Source organism: Chiloscyllium punctatum, chromosome 3, assembly GCF_047496795.1.
Source record: "Chiloscyllium punctatum isolate Juve2018m chromosome 3, sChiPun1.3, whole genome shotgun sequence".
NCBI lineage: Eukaryota > Metazoa > Chordata > Chondrichthyes > Orectolobiformes > Hemiscylliidae > Chiloscyllium > Chiloscyllium punctatum.
Window position 1 is genome coordinate 44,923,908 of NC_092741.1, and position 23,541 is coordinate 44,947,448.

Here is a 23,541-nt window from a genome sequence, read left to right on the forward strand (position 1 = left end):
GTCCAGAACTGGAGGGCAGAGGTTCAAGGTAAGAGGGGAAAGATATAAAAGGGACCTAAAGGCAACCTTTTCATGCAGAGGGTGGTGCATATATGAAACAAGCTGGCAGAGGAAGTGATGGAGGCTGATGCAATTACAGTTGCAAAGCATCGGGATGTGGACAAGAACACAAAGGATTTAGAAGCATATGGGCCAAATGCTGGCAAATGAGACTAGATGAGTTCAGGATATCTGGTCGGCGCAAACAAAATGGACCAAAAGGTCTGTGTTTCCGTGCTGTAGAGATCTATGAGAGGTAATATAAATAAGTGAAAAGTTATGCACTTTCCCTATTTCTTAAATGGTGTGAGGTTGGAGCCAAAACTCTGCAGCATTTCAATTGACACCATGGTGAGTCATCAAATGGGGTGCTGCTGGATAGAGTAGAGTTTGCTCTTCCCAAGGGACCCAGTGAACATGATTAGAAAAGACTACTCGGTGGGTTTGGCGGGGGGAGGGGGGAGAATAAAAATCATGAAGGGACATTTAAAAGAGGTTGGAAACTCAAAGAAAGGGTACTTGGGGAAGGGGTGGGGGTCAAAAGCTTTCTCCTCTGTACTCTGAGAATTCATTGGTGGGCTAGTCTGACTAGTGAAGGAAACATGGCAAATAGACAAGGTATTTTCCCTGGGGTGGAGTGTCCACGACTAGAACGCATAGATTTAGGGTGAGAGGGGAAAGATAGAAAGGGAACTTCAGTGCAATGCTTTCATGCAGAGGGTGGTGCATGTATGGAATGAGCTGCCAGAGGAAGTGACGGAGACTGGTATAATTACAGCATTTAAAAGACATCTGGGTGACTATATGAATAGGGAGGGTTTAGAGGGATATGGGCCAAGTGCTGGCAAATGGGACTAGATTAGGTTAGGACATCTGGTTGGCATGGACGAGTTGGACCGAAGGGTCTGTTTCCATGCTGTACATCTCTATGACTCTAACATTGATCTGAAGTTGGGGGAAGCTCAGTCATGAGATTATTTCAGGTTATTAGTTTTCGCTTATGCGGGAGACCAAAATTAAGTGTCAGCATCTGAAGTGAATAATTAAGTCCATGAGAACAGAGGGATTTGTTGATAGGGTGAGATGTAGCTTCAGTGGAGAATAAACTCAACCTGTTCAATGAAGTGACTATTTTCACTGCTATTCATTCTGGAAACTGCTTATTGCAGTGTATATTCTCATGGGAGGTTTTGGCACCATCTTCTGAAGTGGACACTCCCAATCTTCCTGCCTCTCCCTTCTTTGAAGTGCTGGTTGTTGTTACAATGAGCTAACCTCACCCTTGTCTCACATATTCCACCTCTGAATAATTCTACTATTTACCCTGGGCTCCACGTCCTGCTTGCTTTCAACATGAATACTAATGAACAGATCCAGCTATCAGACGATATGGAATAAAGGTGGTTAGTACATTACTAATGGAAACTCAGTGATACCCAAAGATTTCAGTTCAATAATATATTAAATAAGATTTGCACATTTAAGTCAATAAAAAGTAGGTGTTAAAAATAATCTTTATTTCTATAATGACATACATCAAGAATAAACACTTCAGAGGTAAGGAACCATAACATCGTGATATTGTGTTCACTACTGTATGTTAGAATTTGTCAGCACTGCACTGTTTGCAGTTGTGATAATTATTAGCTAATATGTAGCATCTCACCATAGAACTAACTCCTCTGTATCAAGAACATACAGCACATTAGTCTGCAAAATATATCACTGATCACAAGAATTCTGCAGCTTTTTAAAAAAAATTACTGCTCTTAATAGGGGGAGCTCAAAACATCTGTTGAGATTAGTTGGAAGTACTTGTTATCCTTAGGCTCCAGATCAATTGGCTTTTTGTTGCTTTAAAAATAATAGCTTTACAAGTGTAACAAAGTGTAGTGCCTAGAGTTTACCAGAGGTGCACTACACTTTGACATATGGCAGATTACACGTTGGTTACAGAAGAATGCCATTCATTTCTCCAAATGGATCCTATCAGATCACATTTAACCTGTACTTGAGATCCAATTACCCATTTTGCTCCATAATCCTTGGTCACAGGATATGCTATCTTATCAGGTCTACAGCACAATAATTGATCCTGCAGGTGAACTGCATGGGCCTGGCATTTAATGGCAACAAGGTGCAGGTGCTCTTTATTAGTGAAGTCTACACCTGGGTGAATTACAGGAGTTATTAATTTTTTTTCAAAAAAGCATTATTTCAAAGATACAGTACAGGGTAAAAATGGATACATCGATTCCTGTGCCAGTAAAATAGTTTTGGAGTTTCTCACAATTTGCAAATGGCTGAAAGAAAAGAGTGCACCTTAAGGTGCACAAAAGCATACACCTTAAATATTTTTAAGGTGCATGCTTTCATGTTGAAATGTGGCCGAATCCCACAGCAGCAAAGATCTGGTGTCCTGGATCACTTTGTGATCCACTGTCAGGTGAAACTGCACCTCACACAGTCTCTAGCCCCCAAAATGTCAAATGTCATGTTGATGAGTTTAATTACTTAAATGCTTTGTCCACAAGAAACCTGTACAAGATGTAGTGCAAGAAACTCACTTAATCATAGCTAAAATTGTGCCAGAACTGAAAGATACCAAACATGGTGGGGAAAGAGTGGGTACACATTTTGGGTGAGACCGAAGTCATTTCAATGTTGTACTTAGAACATTAGTGCAATACATGCCCTTCAGCCCTCGATGTTGTGCCGGGAATGATCCTAAAATCTTAAGGATTTATCCTGGTTTATTAAGTTATTTGAAACCTACCATGAGATTGTAGCCTTGGTACTGCTCAAGATGACAACACTGCCTCCATGTCTCATGTTAGAGTGCTGCCCTGCAATCAGTGCCTGCTATTCAGTATTTAACAATGTGACCAAGGGGAAATCAAACAGTGCCTGAAACATCAAGAGTAAATCAGGAGAGACAAACTGGGACTCGGTTGCCCTGTGATCTCTAAGGGATCAGTTAGGCTGCCCTGGGGGAGTTTGGGATGGAAATACAAATCCTTGCTATACGAGCTGACATAGATCATTCTAATTAGAGCCCTGGGAATGCTTTCAGCTGAAGAACTGAATTCAATTGACTTCAATTGAAGCCCTGGAGTTAACAATTAATAATTATGGCACAAAGTGCTCTTGCTTTTATCAGTACAATGAGCACCTGTAAAATGCTAAAACAGGCGCCTGTGAAATGCACTGTAGCCTAGATGTCAGGCACCCAGGATTCTCCATACAGCACACTGCCTGTCCAACTTGGAGAGCTGACGACTGACTGAAGGCTGGCTCCTGGCCTGCAGCAGAGGTGACAACCTCTGAGAGAAACGCCCCTGACTGCTGCTGTCCGTCCATGTTCCAACTAGCAGACAGTTGCAGCAGGCAGGAGCTGACAGTCAAATCATTGACAGACACCACAGTATCGAATGGTCAAGAAACGACTGCAGCTGAAAAAAAATGTTGTCAGGTGCTTAACTCACTCCTATATTTTTCTGTTACTTTTACCAAGGCATCCATCAACTTAATATAAATGTATTGAAATAGCTGCCAAAGGAATGTGTCCATCTGCTGTAAGCCAAAAGGTTTTCTTGAGCTTGGTGATGAGTAAACTGCAGCAACACTGTATGGTGGGGTTAGGTCAGACAGTAGGTGCAGGAGAAAAAGCCCAACTCTCCCAATTACTGCCAATATCCCATCCCATCACTGTATTATGTTAAAGATCACTGTGGTACATCACTAGGGATCTAAGTTACAAAGAGAGATGCTAGAGGCTAAGGTTGGTTTTCACAAGATTCAGGAGATTATGGAGCGGTCTGATAGGAATCTTCATGTTCATGAAGGTCTGTAATAGCATAAATAGTGATAACATTATAAGAGAGAAAGAGCTGAAGATAAGACTCACACATTTTCAGTGTTCGAAAAGGACTATAGTGGATGTCCTGAAATGATTTTTCATCCATACACCAGGTGGCTAGCATTTGGAATTTTATGCAAGAAAACGTTTTAAATTGAATCCATAAATACATTTAAAAGGGAATATTGCTGATAAACAGCAACATTAAAATATGCAGCAAACTTTGATTTAACCCGTACCTTACGAACCAGCACTCTCACTAAACCAGCAAAAAAATGATATACCTCAAATACCACAGAGTTTACTACATTATCACAATCTCTGCAATGTCCAAGTAATCAGTTGGGGGTGTGAGTGAGAAGGCTGTCTGCCAATAAGTTTTATTTAAGATAAAGTTGCATTGTTATTTAAGTGACTTGCACTGTAAATAAAGTATAACAGTGATGTGCATACCCCCTACAGTACACTTCTATTACTTAATGTGTGTTTTTAATTGATTGTATGGACCTCTTGATCAAGTGGCACACTTCTGGTCCCATAAGTGCCAGTTAATAAAATGATTGCTGTATTAGGGTGAGTTTAGATGAAATAACAAATGGAGAAAAGCACTGCACAGTCATGATGGGCTGAATAGCCTGTTTATGCACTCAGTTGTTCATGCTTCTCATCTGCCCTTCTATTCATTCAAATTTGAACAAACCAAAGATTCAGCAGTTCACATTCTCATCCAAAGTGCAGCACAATTACTCTCCCTGGTCCCTCCAACTCAGCTGCCTTTCAAGATCCTGGCTCTTATTTACAAACAGCACTAAGGCCTTGTTTCATCCGGCTGACCTTACCTCACCCTAACCGGCTCCCATCCCAGCTCATTCAGTCTCCAGAGTACTATTTTTGCCCTACATTCCCTCCACACCACCACCTGAAGCTGATCTTTCAGATTATTTGATTGCTGGAATTCTCATCCAAAACCTCCTTAAGTGATCTTTGAAAAGCCTTTCGAAAAATAACCTCTCTGGTTTCTCCTTTAGCTCGTGAGCAGAACGCCTTCCCTTACTTTGTGCTATCAATGTGTCCCGTTGTGAAACATTTCGAAATGTTCATTGTGTGACGAACACGACATAAATGCAAACTGCTGTCAATGTCTCATGCTGTCATGACAAACAGTGAGAAAAGCTGCCACGTCAATTGCTGTTATGTTGGAGCTTTGTGTTTGATCAGTGACAGCATCTCATCTCCCAGTCAGACTGCATCAGCCCTCCTCCAGCTGGACACTGTAATCTTATTTGAACACTTCTGCTCTGGGCAGCTGCAGGTTTTTCCAGCGTCTCAAGATCACTCTGCGTTTCTCTGTATTTGTATTTTCCTCAGCAATTTTCCGAACCATCACCCTCATGACAGTTACAGTTTCAGCTTCCTTATCCTCCCCAATCAGATGATCCAGAACATCACCCTCTTTCACCTGTCAACACAAAGAAAAGAAAGCAAATAATCGTTCAGAACCTGAAACCCACGGGGAACCCACTACTTACACCCGGGGTGCAGGAAGCCTGAAGTTCTGTATTATACCTCCCACTGTCTTGCAATTTAACCAGAAGGTTGAGAGGAAATATAGACTCCTGCTGACGTTCACTCGAAGTGCAGATGCTGGAAAGCTCTGCACATAGTGGTCAGCATTCTGATGGATGGGTTCCACTTGTGGAGGACACTACCCCGCATGAACCTCACAAACAGAGAAAACAGAAACAGGAGCAGGCCATTCAGCCCTTCGCACCTGTTCCGCCATTCACTGCGAACATGGCTGATCATCCAACTCTGTCCCCTTTTCCCACTTTCACCCTTACCCGTTGATGTATTTAGTTCTAAGACTACATCTAACTCCTCCTTGGCTTCAACCACCTTCTGTGGCAGAGAATCCTACAGGGTCACCAGTCTCTGGGTGAAGAAATTTCTCCTCAGCTCAGTCATAAGTGGCCAGCCTGATACTCTTGATTCTGCACTGCCTGGTTATCAGGAAGATCCTGTCTAGTCCTGTTAGGATTTTATAGGTAACAGGCAGCTCATCAATAACTTAAAAATATCAGGGAGCATTGGTTGATGCTACTTCCTGCTGAAATCTGCTAATTTTATGTAAGAAGTTTTGATATAAATTTTGTTTAATTCCTTTTAGGTTTACTCCTCAGTTATGACACATTAAACTATAATCTAGCATGTAAACAATGGTCAGGATCAGCTTTATGTAAATAACGCAGTTGCACAAATAGGCCAAAGACTAGGAGTTCTGCAGTGAGGAACTCAGCAGTGTGATGGAATACTCCCTACTTGCCTCGATGGGTGCACCTCCAACAACACTCAAGAAGATTGACGCCATCCAGGACAAAGCAACCCACTTGATTGGCACCACATCCATAAACATCAACTCCCTTCACCACTGACGCTCAGGCACAGTAATGTGTACCATCTACAAAACGCACTGCAGTAATTCACCGCAGTTGCTTCCACAGCACTTTCCAAAACCTCAAGAAGGAGAAGGAGAAGGACAACTGGCGCAGATCAGTTCCTAGTCATTGCTTACATGCCAGATTGTAGTTTTGTATGTCATAATTGAGAAGAACATCACCAAACGCAACATTCCCTCCAAGCCACTCACCATTCGGACTTGGAACTATATCACTATTTCTTCAATGTTACTGGGTCAATATCCTCAAACTCCCTCATTAACCACATTGTGGGTTAATCTAGTGTGCAGGGGTCCTGGTATGGAACTTGTTCCTCCAATCGTCTGACTCAGCATCGACAGTACTGAGCCACAACTGACTATAACTATTGTCGACACTTTGGAAGCTACACGATTGAATAGAGTGCCAGTTGATTCTGATGATGCCACAAGATGTTTACAGATGCTGATAGTCCAGGGTTGGTAAGCTCAGTTGGTTGGACAGCTGGTGTGTGATGCAGAGCAACACTAACAGTGTGGGTTCAATCCTCAACCTTACCTTCGTCTGAGGTGTGGTGACCCTAGGGATAAATCACCACCGGTCACTCTCTCTCTCAGTGATGGGAGGGCAGCTCTCTAGTCTTCTAGCACTATAACAACTTTACCTTTACATTATGGGCATTTATTCCCACATCCTTCCTTTCTTTCTTTCTCGAGCGGGCCTTGGCAATTGGTGGCCTATAGGAGTGGTGCTTTTAAAAAATGCTCCCTTCCTGTTATATAACTGAGGCAGCAAACTGACAACAGCTGGGTGTGCTCACCGAGAGCTACAGGCTAATCTCATCACCAGGCAGATGATTTCAATCGCTATGGAAGTTAATGATGATAACGATCCACCCACATTGCCCATAATCAGGAATTAGGCAGATTGCTTCAGTGTCAGTTTTGGATGTATGTGGAACAGTTCTATTAGCCAGTTGGCTGTCTAAATACATTTTTGCTTTAATAAAAACAGTTCTGTAGAATTACAAATCCATTAGGCCATGTGCTGCCTGTTATAACAAAAGGATATTCCTCACTCCCTCACAATCCTACCACTTCCAAGTGAGCTTTCAAACTTCACAGAAAGGCCTGGCATCCTTAGCTCCCGTCTCAGCCCACACGCAAGCTCAGTGTTGGGAAAAGATCGTCCAAATGCTCAAGCTGACTGACCCGAAATAAAATCACAACCCAACAATTAAAACAGGAATTCAATTCCCACTGCTCTGTAAAGCCTGACAAACACTGGTCATTTATTTGGGGTGGGGCAGTGAGGGATTGCAAATTTGATTTTTGATTGACAAGAGAGACAGGTGTTACGAAAGATGAGGTAACACCTCTCCCATCAGCTAAAGCTGTAGAGCGGTGTTTGGCATTTAAATGGTTACATTGAGTGTATTTTAAATAAATTGTGGTGAAAACGTAAAACATACCACTTTACTTTTCTTCAGTAACTTCTCGCCGTTCAGTCTCAGGTTGTTACTATAAAAGGAATCTTCTACTTTGCTGCAAAACAAACCACAAACTGGTGTTAAAGAGTATGCTGGCTGGTAAAACGTTCAGCCACAGGACCCCACTGCAAATGAAAGCCCAGCTCAGGGTGGTCATGACCAACATCAAAGCTGATCGAACCTCATTTTGAAAAGACACAACTCAGTTCAGCAGACGTGTCTGTGAACACACAGATAAGATCTATAGAGCATGCTAACACGAATATGGCAATACGTTAGCTGTCACCCTATACTGCCTGATCAACAGTTATCAACTATGTCACCCAGAACAACTCTTCCTACCCAGAGTGAAAATCAGGAGTACTGAAAGAATCTAAAATGAGAAGTGGATATAGCCAGTAAGATGCATGCAATAGAGAGCAAAATCTGTAGCATTTTACCATCTCACTTCTAACCTTTACCCCTTTGTACAATCACAGACTCCCTACAGTCCAGATAGAAGCCATTTGGCCCATTGTGTTTGCACCAACCTCCCAAAGACTATCCCACCCAGACCTACTCCAGTCTCTAAAACCCTGCATTTAGCATGGCCAATCCATCTAACCTGCAGGAGGAAACCGGAGCACCCGGAGGAAACCCACGCAGACGGTCGCCCGAGGCTGGAATTGAACTTGGGTCCCTGATGCTGTGAAGCAGCCGTGCTAACCACTGAGTCACCGTGCTGCCCTTACTCCTTCAAGGAAATTCAATATATTGACTAAACGTGATTTCCCTTTCACAAAACCGTACTACCTCTTCACAATTTAGGTCATCCTCACTAACCAGTTCAAAACTCAACCGAGCCAGTTCTGCAATTTTGGGATGAGGAATTCACCGGAGCTGACTTTTGTAAAATTGATTAATAATCTCGATGACAGCCCCACGACAGTGAGATGTTATTAGCAGGATCTGCAACTGAAACGGCATTGACATGGTTTGACCTCCCCAAAGACAGGCCACTTACTTCCTCGCTATATCCAGACCAGCTTTCATGATGAGGTCGAATCTGAAAGATGATACTACTTTCTCAAGGTCTTTGTAAGCTTTCGGCTGGGTGTCATCATCTTTCTCCTCCTCCACTTCATCCTCATAGTCACTTTTCTCAGGATCATCCTCTTCTTCATCCGACTCCTCTTGTAACATTCGCCTTTTGCCCTTCTTTGAGCTTTTGCTGCTTTTATATCGCACATCTACAAGCAGAGATTTTTGCTGCACTGCCAGCAACTCACAGTGTCTTTGGGATTGGAGCTCAATGACGTCGAGTTTCAGATAAAGGTTCCTTTGGGCCGCTCTCACATTCCATGCTCCATACAGCTCAGGTGATGCATACTTTATCCAAAAGATCCTACAAGTGCTTAAACTCTTCAGAACACGTGTCGTAGAAATCAAGCTGTTCATGCTGCCTGGAAAACATGAAAATAGGGACATGTAGCTCTGTTGGAGTTACTGGGTTTTGGATAAGCTGTAAAACTGAGGCACTGACCGTATGTTCATCTAAATGTAAAAGACTCTAAGGCAATAATTCAAAGAAGCAGAAGGGTGTTATCCCTGGTGTCTTAGTCAGTCTTTAACCTTTTAATCAACGTCTCAGAAACAGACATTTCTGGCCATTTTTACAATGCTGTTAGCGGGTGTTGGCTGAGTGCAAGTTGGCTACTATATTTCTAGCATTACAACATTATTACATTTTTTAAATACTTAAACTGGCTGAAAAACTATTGAGTTTTGAAAAGTGCAAGTCCATAAATACAAGTCTTCATTTTTTTCCCCCAAAATGTAAAGATCCACTGAGTGGGTTAATGTTAAATCAGTTTACACAGATCAAGCTAAGCAACAGGTGGGGAACTCGTGACATTATGGATAGTGCCCACGAATGCAGAGTTTGGGTTCTGCTGGGGTCACTCAACTCCTGACCTTTTTTTACAGCTTTGGTTCGAACAGAGACAAAGTAGCTTAATGCCAAGGTGAGAATGACAGCTCTTGACATCAAGGAGATCTAGTAAAACTGGAACAAATGAGTATTGGGGACAAATTCTTTGTTAGTTGGAGTTATACCTAGCACATAGGAAAATGGTTGTGGTAGGTGGAGGTCAAGCATCTCAGCTGCAGGACATCTCTGTAGGAGTTCGTCAGGTTGGTGTCCTGGGCCCAAGCATCTTCGACTACCTCATCAATGACTTTCCCTTCACCATAAACTCAGAGATGGGGCTGCTTAAAGTTGCACAATGTTCCACATTTGTGACCCCTCAGATAGGGAAGTAGTCCATGTTCAAAGGCAACAAGATCTGAATAATATCCAGGCTTTTGCTGACAGTAACATTCTCGCCATACAAATGGTATCTCCAATAAGAGAATCTAATCAGTGCCCCGTGACATTCAATGGTGTTATCATCACTGAATACCTCAGTATCAAAATCATGGGGGTTACAATTGACTATGAACTCAAGTGGACTCACCGCATAAACACAGTGGCTACAAGAGCAGGTTAGAGGCTCGGAATACTGCAGCAAGTAACTCACCTTCTGACTCCTGAAAGTCTGCCTGTCATCTACAAGACATAAGCCAGGAGTGTGATGGACTATTCCCCACTTGCCTGGATGCAAGCAGCTCCAACAACACTGAAGAAGCTTGACACCATTTAGGACAAAGCAGCCCACTTGATTGGCACCATATCCACAAGCATTCATTCTTTCCAACATCAATGCTCAATAGCAGCAGTGTGTACTATCTACAACATACACTGCAAACATTCACCAAAGATCCTCAAACAGAGCTATCCAAACACATGACGACTCCCAAGTAGAAGGACAAGGGCAGCAGAGACATGGGAACATCACCAGCTGCAAGCTCCCCTCCAAACCACTCACTAATTTGCCTTGGAAACTTACCATCATTCCTCAACTGTTACTATGCCAAATGTCCTGGAATTTCCTTCCTAAGGGCATTGTGCATTTACCTACAGCACATGGACTGCGCTGTTCAAGAAGGTAGCTCACCACCTCCTTCTCCAGGGTAACTAGAGACTGACATAAATGCTGGCCCAGCCAATGATGCACACATTCATAAGTGAATAAAATCAAAAGTTCAGAGAAATTAAGTAAGAACAGCAAGGCAATAGAAATGATGGTTTTAACAATTCTGACACAATCTGATACTCAAAAAACCAAAAGAACTGCGGATGCTGGAAACCAGAAACAAGAAAAGAATTTGCTGAAAAAAAACTCAGCAGGTCTGGCAGCATCTGTGGAGAGAGAGAAAGCAGAGTTAACATTTCAGGTCCAGCAATGTCCTACAGTTCTAAAGAACAGTCACTGGACCTGAAGTGTCATCAATATAATGGCATGTGGTCAGAGCAAATGCATTTCGTCCTGTCCCTAGATCAGTATATTTCAGAAAACAACGTGTGACTTGATTTAATTCTGAGAAGTAAAAGGGGGCACGGGGAAGAGAATAATTTGGGAAATAGTGACCATAAGATAGTTAGGCTCAGTGTAAAAAAAACAAAAAGAATGATCAGTCACTGAGATTGGAAAAGGGCAAAGACCAGTGGTATGTCTCCAAATTCATTTGCTAAGAAGGTGAACAGGTTGAAGGAACAGCCATAGGAAACCTTGGAATACAGGACAGACAGAATAGTAATCAAACAAGAACATAAAATGCATTCCTAAGACATTGAAGCATCAAGGATTAAAGAATTAAGCAGAAACTTTGGATTGGCAAGTGCAAGGAAAACCTCGAGGAATAAATGAAATATAATGCAGTAATAAAATAGGCTATAAGACAATATTTAAGAAGGGTGGCATTGAACAAACAGGAATAAAATGGTTTGCATAGAAATTTTAAAAAGAATTATCAAAGGGAAGGGAGGACTGCTTAGGGGTGAAGAAGATTCTCATTTAGGATGATGAAAGGATATTAAGTCAATATTTTACATCAACTTTGACAAATGAGCAAAGAAATGAAGATGTAAATGCATTAGGATAGCATGTAACATGTTACAGAGAACTGAAAAAAATGAACATGCATAAGTTATGTCCTAAGGACATAGCAATGAGTTTCATAGTTAAATTACTTTTGATTAATGTAATGTAGGCAAATGCAGAAATTACAGTGTACATATCACATGCAGCAGTGATAGAATTGCCAACAGTGGGTCTTGAACCTTTGACCTTTTACTCAGAGGTAAGACTGACTCACTGAGCCAAATGAAAACTGGAATTAGTTTGCACTGAGAGTTACTGAGCATAGCGCAAACTGTCTAATTCATTGGACTCTAATGGTTTACATTTTACACAATTGAAGGATGTCCAAGAGGAGGCAAGAGGGGCTCGGACCAATTATATCAACTGTCCTCAAATGTGCAATTTCTTCCATGGGCCTGGAAGGGAGCCAAAGTAACATTTTAGGTTAAATTACTTACAGTGTGGAAATAGGCCCTTCGGCCCAACAAGTCCACACCGACCCTCCAAAGAGCAACCCACCCAGACCCATTCCCCTACATTTACCCCTTCACCTAACACTACGGGCAATTTAGCATGGCCAATTCACCTAACCTGCACATTTTTGGACTGTGGGAGGAAACTGGAGCATCCGGAGGAAACCCACGCAGACACAGGGAGAATGTGATTTGAAGAAGGAGAAAATGATGAAACCGGCAATGTAGACTAACTAGTTAAACGTTAGATGAGGAGAAACTCTTGGAATCTGTAAATTGAGATAAAATTACTGAATGTGCTTTGATTACTCAGAGGCAGCCAGCACATACTTGTTAAAGGCAGGTCACCTTTTAGAAACACTAATGTTTTCGAAGAAGTGACTGATTGGATAGGCAAAGCTGAAAATTTGAATTTTTCAGAAGATTGCAACAAACTTTAAAAACATTTTCAAGTTAAAACATTGACTGCCTCACCATTGGTGGTTCTATTTAGAAAATCGAAGTTTAGTGAATGATGGAACAATTTTAAACATTGATCAGAAATAATTTTGATGACAACAATAAACAGTTCCTTCCAGTTTGATAGGACAACACAGGACAAACATCTGTGACAGTCCCTGACAACTGAACATGAAAGGGGTATTTGAGGCTTCTGGTATACAATGCAGATTACTTTACATCTAATATTTACATAGGGCTAGTTATATTCATAGGGTGCAAAAAAGACTTCCTGTGGGTTTGTTGATCGTATGGTCAATAAAAGGAAGAAATTGCTAAAAAGTTTCTGTGTCAGTGGATCAGACCAACTTCTGTTGTTCCAGCTGCTTGCGACAGGAGATGGTGCGAGGTGGGTCTGGCTGAATTACTGAATAAACTCAACTTCAGAAAATCAAAATTTCTTTTTGTAGTAATAAAAATCTCCCGCTTCCAATTTACCCTCCTCGTCTTAAGAGGAGCGCCAGCTTGCCTTTTGACAAGCATCTGAAATGATGGGATGTTACCATAGCAACAGCACACTGAGTGGATCTAAGAGAAGTGCTGGCTTTGTAGATGCTTTGACCAAGCCAAGGCTGTCGCATCATGGCACTGACTCCCTCTGCTTCAGTGTGCGGTGTTGGCAATTGAACTGCCTCCCCTGGGATTCTCTCTCTCTCTCGAACGCCAACCCCACACGTGTTCACAGATCATGTCTCTCTGCCCTGCCTGGACCAGCAATACCACACTGCCACTTATAGGAGAGAAACAGACATACACAAAAGAGAAGAAACATGAGCACTTAAATAATTACTTTAAAAAGGCATCTCATCATAGACGCACAGAGTGTCTATTTTGCTGGAAAATAATATCAGACGAATGCAAAACTTAGCACCAATTTCCAAACTTGACTCATACACGACAGCTAATTGAGGAATGACGGTGTATGTTCTATATAACACCAATACTGGAGGCATAATATACCCACTGAAGTTGATTCCTACTAGGTTAGAAAATGTCATGTAGTGTGAACATGAATGCTGACTTGTTTAATATGTTACCTGAACTCTCAGTGTAGATTACACGCATAAAAATTGCTTCCAGGTGCTCATTAATAAAATAATATTTACTGTGGAGTTCAAGGCGAGACATTTTTCAACTCTGAATTTTTTAGGTTCTTGCTAGGATTTTGATGATCTATGATGGTTATCCTACTGATTTAGTGACTATGTTCTAATTGAATGATAATTCACATCTTCCTTCTAGAAACAACATGCTCTACAAATAAGCACATGAGTGAGTACCCTGATGACTTAATGCTGTTACAATGTACAGTGCAGTACCAATGTGAACTCATAAAGCAAAACCTTCTGAGCAATATTTCGGACCTGTGTTTACAGCAAGCTAGGGAATAGCACAAATGGTAAACTGTGAACTGAAAGATGGTTAATGTCAGCAAGCCAATACTGACTGCAGGGAGAGAGTGAGAGAAATCGGAATAAAAACCTAAAATGCTGGAAACACTCAGCAGGTGCTATCTGTGCAAGTGCTGGAGATGCCCTTTTACCCCCTCACTTTCCAAGGTCCCAAGTACTACTTCCAAGTGAAAGATCATTGTCCTGCATTTCTGTCAAACTAGGTGACCATACTGACTGTGCTGTCTCCTCTACACTGTAAAGACCAAACACAGACTTGGTGACTGCTCTGTGCAATACCTCCACTCAGTTTGTATACACAACCCTGAGCTTCTGGAGACCGCCATTCTAACTTTTCACTTTTTCTCACCCTACATCTCTATCCTTAGCCTCTGCAGTGATCCTGTGAATGACTGAAGGCACCTTTCATTTAGACACTTTAGTCTTCCCGACAACACGGCATTCCACCATTTCACGCGGGAGTCTTTGGCCTCATTTTGTTCTGTTCTCTTTGCAGCTTTTAGTTATACGGCCTTAAGTTTCTGTTTGCTTCAAGGTAGCAGCTGCTCATAACATGCCATTCACACATCTTTAGTTCCTTTACCTGTTAATCCTACCTCCATTGGCATTGCCATATTGACCCCTTTGTCAATTAATCACACTTATCACAGACCTACCCTTCTGTTCTTTGTCCAACCGCCCCTTTTATTTGCTTAAAACTAATAATATTTTCCAGTTCTGTTGAAAGGTCATCGATGAGGAACGTTAACTGTTTCTGTACCCATAAATGCTGCCTGACTACAGAATATTTCCAGCATCAATGGTATTTTTGCTTTTATATTCGTGAAGAGATGTTGGCTTAGTGATGGCATTCAGTAAAGCTGTCATCTTCTGCCAAAGTTAAAGCAGGGTAGAATGTAGGTCACCATGGCTGGGTAGGATTCTGACCTCTGGGTAATACTGGCATTGTTCGTGAAAAATATTTATTGAAAGGCTTTAATGGTCATTCCTGTACAATGCAAGTTTGAGGCTCCATACACTGGAAGACGGTACAATTACAAAATTTAAAAGGCAACTGGATGCATATATGAATAAGAGGGGGTTTAGAGGGATATCGGCCAAATACTGGCAAATGGGACTAGATTAATTTAGGATATTTGATCAGCATTGATGAGTTGGACTGAAGGGTCTGTTTCCATGCTGTACATCGCAATGATTTTAAGTCAAAGAATTGTGTGGGAGTGAGAGAATGCTTTTGGCATTGCTGAACACCTGCGAAAGAAAAAAGATCAATTTGAAAAATAAACTTCAGCCCAATTTATAAATAAGGCAACTTTATTGCTCATTTTGTGTTGGAAAAGGCCTCCAAGTGATTCACAAAGGCACAGTCAAAACCAAAGTGGGGCAAAAGGAGGTGGATATTAGGAAGGGCAAAAATTAGTTGGATTTTGGATTTGAACACAATCTTAGACATGACGGAGATCTGAAACAAAGATAGAAAATTCTGGAGAAACTCAACAGGTCTGCCAGGATCTATGCAGAGAGAAACAGAGATAACAATTCAAATCTTTGTATGACTGAAGAAAATAGTCGCACCCCTCCAGAAATGTCAAAATTCAAAAAAAGCTGCAGAGTTCCCGACTTCAGGAACAACACTCTCGACAACGTCCTCGTCATAGAACTATGGAATCCTTCCAGTGTGGATAAAGATCATTCAGGCCATCGAAGCTGCACTGACCATCTGGAGAGCATCCCACCCAGAACTACACCCCTACTCTATCCCTATAATCCCACACTCACCATGGCTAATCCACCTAATTTACACATCGCAGACACAATAATGTTGAATGGCTAATCCACACAACGTAAACATCGCCGGACCGTGGGAGGAAACCGTCGCAGACGGGGAGAACACGCAAAGTCCACACACACATGGATTAGACAGCAATGTCCAAGGCCAGAGCGCAGTGTCAAAATGGGATCATCTGTGCAATACCATCTCTAACTCTGCACCCAAAGGAAAACAAATCAGAGGGACGCTGACCATTTTAAGACCTTTTGAGCTGGAAATGTGCCAGTTCCAGCAACCATAAAGAGAATCCCCCATAAAGCACAAGCAAAGCCCCAGCAAACAAAATCGAGACGCTCTCAGACTGCTCAGCACAGAGACTCCAGCAATATGAGCAACCTCCCCCTGGCAATTGTTGACAGCTTCACACACCTTGGATCAACAATGAACACCAGGATTGCCTAGGCAACAGCTTTCATGTCAAAATTGAGAGGTCACAACACTAACCTAACCGAAAATGCAATGCTCCATGTGTCAGGCTTGTACCATCAACTCTCTCCTTACAGTGAAGCACAAACAACTTGTGCAGGACAAGAGGACAAACTGAAGTCCTTACTACTGACCAGAGTGCCTGGAGAAATGCAGAGAACGCGTGGAAAAAGCAGAGGTCAAAAAAGAAATGACCAAGTAGCAAAAAAGACAGTTGGCTGGAATGAAAAAGACATAATATTAACTTAGACTGTGTAAGCTAATGGAAGGAGCTGACACTTATGAATGAGCCCCTACAGCCACAACACCCAATGTTCAATCCAGACACAGGCAGGGACCACATGGTATGACTTCAAATGACAGTCCAGCCAACAAGGCACTGAAATATGAGGTGCATGGATGAGTCCAGAACTTGAGAGCATAGGTTTACGGTGAGAGGGGAAAGATATAAAATAGACCTAAGTGGCAACTTTTTCATGAGTGTGAAACATGTATGGAATGAGTTGTCAGAGGAAGTGATGGAGGCTAGTGCAATTACAACATTTAAAAGGCATTTGGATAAGTATATGAATAGGAAGGGTTTAGAAGGATATGGGCCAAATGCTGGCAGGTGGGACTAGAATGGGTTGGGTTATCTGGTCAGCATGAATGGGTTGGACTGAAGAGTCTGTTTCCATGCTGTACATCTCTATGACTCTATGATATGATACTGGATTAGTGGTGCTGGAAGAGCACAGCAGTTCAGGCAGCATCCAACGAGCAGCGAAATCGCTACATTGGGGAGACTGGGCGCCTCCTAGCAGAGCGCTTTAGGGAACATCTCCGAGACACCCGCACCAATCAACCAAACCGCCCCGTGGCCCAACATTTCAACTCCCCTTCCCACTCTGCTGAGGACATGGAGGTCCTGGGCCTCCTTCACCGCCGCTCCCTCACCACCAGACGCCTGGAGGAAGAACGCCTCATCTTCCGCCTCGGAACACTTCAACCCCAGGGCATCAATGTGGACTTCAACAGCTTCCTCATTTCCCCTTCCCCCACCTCATCCTAGTTTCAAACTTCCAGCTCAGTAACTGTCTCCTTGACTTGTCCGGACTTGTCCGACCTGCCTATCTTCTTTTCCACCTATCCACTCCACCCTCTCCTCCTTGACCTATCACCTTCATCTCCTCCCCCACTCACCCATTGTACTCTATGCTACTCTCTCCCCACCCCCACCCTCATCTAGCTTATCTCTCCACGCTTCAGGCTCACTGCCTTTATTCCTGTTGAAGGGCTTTTGCCCGAAACGTCGATTTCGCTGCTCGTTGGATGCTGCCTGAACTGCTGTGCTCTTCCAGCACCACTAATCCAGTATTTGGTTTTCAGCATCTGCAGTCATTGTTTTTACCTCTATGATATGATAGTCTTATTCAATCAAGTGTTTGTTACAGTAATTCCCAATTGCTGCATCCAGCACATGGAAGGACAATGTGACAAACACATGGAGGTTTACAATTGTAAGACACAATTCATAGCAAATGTTTACAGTGTGATGTAACTGAAATTATACATTGACTTGAGTGGGTTCGTGCTCTCTAATCCTTTTGGGATCTTTCCTGCTTGCCTGCGTTTCTGTAGAAACTTGATGTCTGTGACGATATGTGCGATCTTCTTGGAGATCCTCTCCACTTTAAGCCAGCAATTAGTGGTAATGATGGTAGTCATGATTTGGAGATGCCGGTGTTGGACTGGGGTGTACAAAGTTAAAAATCACACAACACCAGGTTATAGTCCAACAGGTTCAATTGGAAGCACTAGGGTTCGGAGCACTGCTCCTTCATCAGGTGGTTGTGCAGTGCCTCCAATTAAACCTGTTGGACTATAACCTGGTGTTGTGTGATTTTTAACTTCTTACACCCCAGTCCAACACCGGCACCTCCAAATCATGACTACTATTGACACCACTAACTGCCGACTTAAAATGGAGAGGATCTCCAAGAAGATGGCACATATCAACACAGACATCAAGTTTCTACAGAAACACAGGCAAACAGGATTACGGATCACGAAGCTGCTCAAGTCAATGTATAATTTCAGTTCCATCACACTGTAAACTTTTGCCATAAATTCTGTGTCTTACAATTGTGTACTCCACAACCACCTGATGAAGGAGCAGCACTCCGAAAGCTAGTGCTTCCAAATAAACCTGTTGGACTATAATCTGGTGTTGTGCGATTTTTAACTTTGTACACCCCAGTCCAACACCAGCATCTCCAAAACATGAAAGTTCTGTAATTCTAAAATTCTAACTCCAAAACCTGCCCCTCCATTACATAAAAGGGAAGAGTTTTGTAATGGAAGAGGTATGGAATCAAATGTTGACTTCATGCTGAAATGGGACATGAGGTCATGACAGTCATGTTCTGAGTGAGGAGCTGGTCAGTGAAGGGGCTGTTGGAGATGTTGAGGGCACCGGGGCTATGGTATGGACTGACTCAGGAATACCAGCTGCAGAGGTTGTGTTAAAAGGTGACTGATATGAACTTCCCCCTTCACCCCATTAGATGACTGCTGAACGTGGACAGCATTTTATGATTTTATTGCAAAATCTGGAACTCCTGACCAAGATCTGCACTATCAGCACGTGAACTGCAGAGGCTGAAGAACCATCATCACTTCATCATCAATAGGGATAAGAGTGTAAAAGTATCCTTCTGCCAGCCAATCACCCACATTTTGAACAGAAGTGAATTTTTCAATAAACCCAGCTGCATTCCGCTCAATTAAATCAAATGGGAAAGGTGACATCTAGCCAGGGTCACTTAACTACGAAATAAAAACATCCAGACGGTGACAATCTCGAGTTAACACACGCGAAAGTGGGGATTCTAAAAGATCACAACCTCTACATTCTTGTACAAGAATAACTTTAGAATCTAGCAGCCAATTTCAACACAGTGGAGTAGCGGTGTGGTATGGCCTAACTACATCTCGGAGAGTTCCTGGATAACTTATAATTGCGACAATATTTTGCACGGAAACACTAACGAACAGAAAGAAAGGGCAAAAGGAAAGGCCGCAGATATTTGGAGTAGGCCTACAGAAGAGACTGCTCCAGCTCAGGGTTAACCCTAACATTGTAAAGAGTCACTCTGCACGCAGCAACCTTACCTGTTACCAGTTGCAACACACATTTCTTTCTTTCTCTCTCTCTCTCTCTCTCGGACTTGCTCCCCTTGATCTTTTCACTTACCCTCAACTGCACGGCGAGTGCACCACAGCACGAAAGCAGGCAAGATGAGCTTCCCAGCATAAGTGCCTGACTCACAAGCTCCTCTGCAGGGAGGAATGTGCAACCGCTAACAAATACACTGGGTACTGTACTCAAGTTCAGCTCTGCAGCGCCGTTACCCTACATTCGTAAGATTCATACAGCGCAGAAAAGGCCCTCTGCACTGACATTGCTACCACCAAAACTGTGCCAATCCCAATTTCCTGCTGTTGTCCCATATCCCTGAATGTCATGTTTCAAGTACTCATCCAAATGAATTGTGCTGGACCCCTCATTGCATTAGCAGCAAAAAAAAACCTTTAATACAGAACACCCACCTTCAGAAAACAGTTTAGTAGAATACTAATTTTAGATACTAAATAAGACCGTAGATCATAAGGTATAGGAGCAGAATTAGGCCATTCGGCCCATTTCGTGTTCCATAACTTTCTCAACTCCATTCTTCTGTGTTCTCCCCGGTAACCCTATAACCCCTTATCGATCAAAGACCTATTTATCTCTGTCTTAAATACCTGGTCTCCACAGCCCTCTGTCGCATTGTTTTCCACAGATTAACCACTTGTTGGCTGAAGAAATTCCTCCTCTTCTCAGTTCTAAAAGGTCATTGCTTCACTCTGAGGCTGTGCCCTCAGGTCCCAGTCTCTCTTTCTGGTGGAAACATCTCCATATCCCTTCTATCCAGGCCTCTCAGTACTCGGTAAGTCTCAAGGAGATTCCACACATCATTCTGTCAACTCCATCGAGTACACACCCAGAGTCTTCAACCACCCCTCATATGTTAAGCCCTTTAGTTTCAGGATAATTATTGTAAACCTCCTCTGGACACCCTTCCAAGACCAGCACATTCTTATTCCCTGGATACGTGGCCCAAAACTGCTCCAATATTCTAAATGTAGTCTGACCTGCGCCTCAGCAGTACATCCCTGATCCAGTATTCTAGCCCTCTTGAAATGAATGCTAACATTTCATTTGCCTTCCAACTGAACTTGCAGGTTAGCCTTAAGCAAATCTTGAACTAGGACTCCTAAGTCCCTTTGTGCTTCCAAAAGTCTTTTCCTGTTTAAAAAAGTCTTCATCTTTATTTTTCTGACCAAAGCGCATAAACTCACACTTTCCCACATTGTATTCAATCTGTCACTTCTTTGCCCATGCTCCTAGCCTGTGAAAGTCCTTCTGCAACTTCCTTACTTCCTCAACACTACCTGCCACTTTGCCTATCTTTGTGTCATCTGCAAATTTAGCAACAATGACCTCAGTCCCTTTGTCCCCATCATTAACGCATAACGTGACTAGTTGTGGTCCCAACAGTGACCCTTGCAGAACTCCACCAGCGACTGGCTGCCATGCTGAAACAGACCCCTTTATCCCGACTCTCTGCATTCTGCCAGTCAATCCACTATCCATGCCAGTACCTAGGCCCTAATACCATGGGCCCTTACCTTATTTCACAGCCTTTTGTGCAAAGCCTTATCAAAGGCCTTCTGGAAATCCAAAAAAGATCACGTCCACTGGCTCTCCTTTGTCTGAGCTTGTTTGTTACCTCCTCAAAGAATTCTAACAGCTTTGTCAGGCATGATACCCCCTTGATGAAGAGTGCAGACTCAGCTACATTTTACCCTATACACTTCCAAATACTTTGTAATCTTGTCTTTAATAATGCACTCTAAGATCTTATCAACGACCGATGTCAGGCTAACTGTGCTTGCATGGAAAGGTGCTGTGATTGGAGCCCAGGGTTATTACAGGTGACTGAGGAGTGGTTGTCACAAAGGAAATGGTCCCTTTCCAATACTGAAAGGGCAGGGTAAGAAAAAGATTTGTGTTGGTGTTGTATCATGTTGGAAATGGAGCTGAGAATGATCTTTTGAACATGGAAAGTTAATTAGATAGAAGACAATGACAAGGTAACCTTATTGTGGATCCAGAACAGGCAGAAAAGAGTGAGGGCCAAAAATAGATTGAAACGTGGGGGACCCTATCAACTAAAGAAGGTGAGGGTCTTGAGGATAAAGGAAGGCCTATCAGAGGTATTGATGTAAGGTTAAAGACAAACTAGGGGAACGGAATCCTCACAATAGGTGGAAGGCAAGGTAACCGTAAAGGAGCTTTGAGCAGAGGTGGAGGTGTAGAGCCCCTCGATTTGCTGGTGAAGTCAGTAGTCGATACTGACCAAGAAAGCAAAGGTGAAAACTTGGAGAGGGCACTCGGAGTATATGTTTCCTTCAGCTGTGCTAATCGCTATGTCCAGCGGAGGTCGCACTTACACAAGTCTCTCCATCCCCAGATTGTGGGTTCGGTCAGTGATGTTTGAGTTTGGAACCGCGTGCATTTTAGTCTTCACTTTATTCTGAGCCCGGCTCCGAGTGAAATGAAAGGTATCCAAAATTAAGTTCAAGTCAACTCAACATTTTTTTTGTATTATTTTACAAACCCTGTCCACTGATGAAATCATGTCAGTGATCCCAGCACCGACCTCAATGCCACATTGACTCCTTGATAGAGTCATAGTCATAGAGATGTACAGCACTTAAACAGACCCTTCGGTCCAACTCGTCCATGCCGACCAGATATCCCAAATCAAATCTAGTCCCACCTGCCAGCACCCGGCCCATATCCCTCCAAACCTTTCCTATTTATATACCCATTCAGATGCTAAATGTTGCAATTGTACCAGCCTCCCCCACTTCCTCTGGCAGCTCATTCCACACACGGACTACCCTCTGCTGAAAAAGTTGCTCCTTAGGTCTATTTTATATCTTTCTCCTCTCACCCTAAACCTATGCCCTCTAGTTCTGGACTCCCCTACCCCAGGGAAAAGACCTTGTCTATTTATCCTATCCATGCCCCTCATGATTTCATAAACCTTTACAAGGTCTCCCTCAGCCTCCAACGCTCTAGGGAAAACAGCCCCAGCCTGTTTAACCTCTCCCCCTAGCTCAAATCCTCCAACCCTGTTTTTATACAAGAGCTAGGATCATTCTCATTGAATCCACTCTACGTCCCAATAAATGTGGGTGCCCGTCCCGCACCTGAGCAGATCGGGACATTTCGACCCAGTGACAAATAATATTTAATTTATCCAACATTGAACATTTTACTGATCCCCGCAATCTGTGGGAAAAGGCTCAGGGCATAGTGGCAGCCGTCCCCTCCTCAGGCCACTTCTGTCCAGTGACTTGGTGAGAAGCAACCAATTCCTTCCAGGACACATCCCGCTCCCCAACACGGCACCGCAAAGAGCACATTCGCAAAAGCTCTGCTCTGTTTCCAAACAGAGCGATCCATCAGCCCAGGAACCTCCTCAATGCTCCTGTTCAACATGACCCTGACTTTATCAAAATTGGGCGCTCGACGAGAGTTTTACACAAATAAACCTATCACACTTTGGGGGTGGTTAGCACGGCAGCCCCACAGCGCCAGGGACCCGGGTTCGAGTCCAGTCTGGGGTGACTGTGTGGAGTTTGCGTATTCTCCCCGTGTCTGCGTGGGTTTCCGCCGGGTGCTCCGGCTTCCTCCCACAGCCCAAAGATGTGCAAGGTGGATGGATTGGCCATGCTAAATTAGCCATGGGGAATGCAGGGCTACAGGAATAGGGTGGGTCTGGGTGGGGTGCTCTCTGGACGGTCGGTATGGGCTCGATGGGCCGAATGACCTGCTTTCACGCTGTTCTCCAGACACGGGGGGGGGGGGGTGTGAGCCCTGCAAGTGCCTCTGATAGGGACACAGGGAGGGGGGAATGTGGAGGAAAAGCGGGCGATTTGAAGACAGGTGTGTGTGTGAGTGGGGTAGTGGTTGGGGGAAGAC

At 43.2% G+C, this 23,541-nt stretch overlaps 1 protein-coding gene across 2 annotated transcripts; it reads right to left on the bottom strand.

The window, feature by feature from the left end:
* Positions 1–1,535: 1,535 nt before the first annotated feature.
* On the bottom strand, positions 1,536–19,774 carry mtres1 (mitochondrial transcription rescue factor 1). Of its 2 annotated transcripts, none has more exons than XM_072552669.1 (4): positions 19,699–19,774; positions 8,826–9,264; positions 7,805–7,877; positions 1,536–5,357 (listed from the first exon to the last, which is right to left on the bottom strand). In XM_072552669.1, the coding sequence occupies exons 2-4, from the start codon at positions 9,257–9,259 to the stop codon at positions 5,178–5,180; spliced, it is 687 nt and encodes a 228-aa protein (XP_072408770.1). In that variant the 5' UTR covers positions 9,260–9,264; positions 19,699–19,774; the 3' UTR covers positions 1,536–5,177. The 2 variants fall into 2 exon arrangements, with proteins under 2 accessions (XP_072408770.1, XP_072408760.1); XM_072552659.1 differs by having other exon boundaries at positions 19,617–19,772.
* Between the last annotated feature and the right edge of the window lie 3,767 nt (positions 19,775–23,541).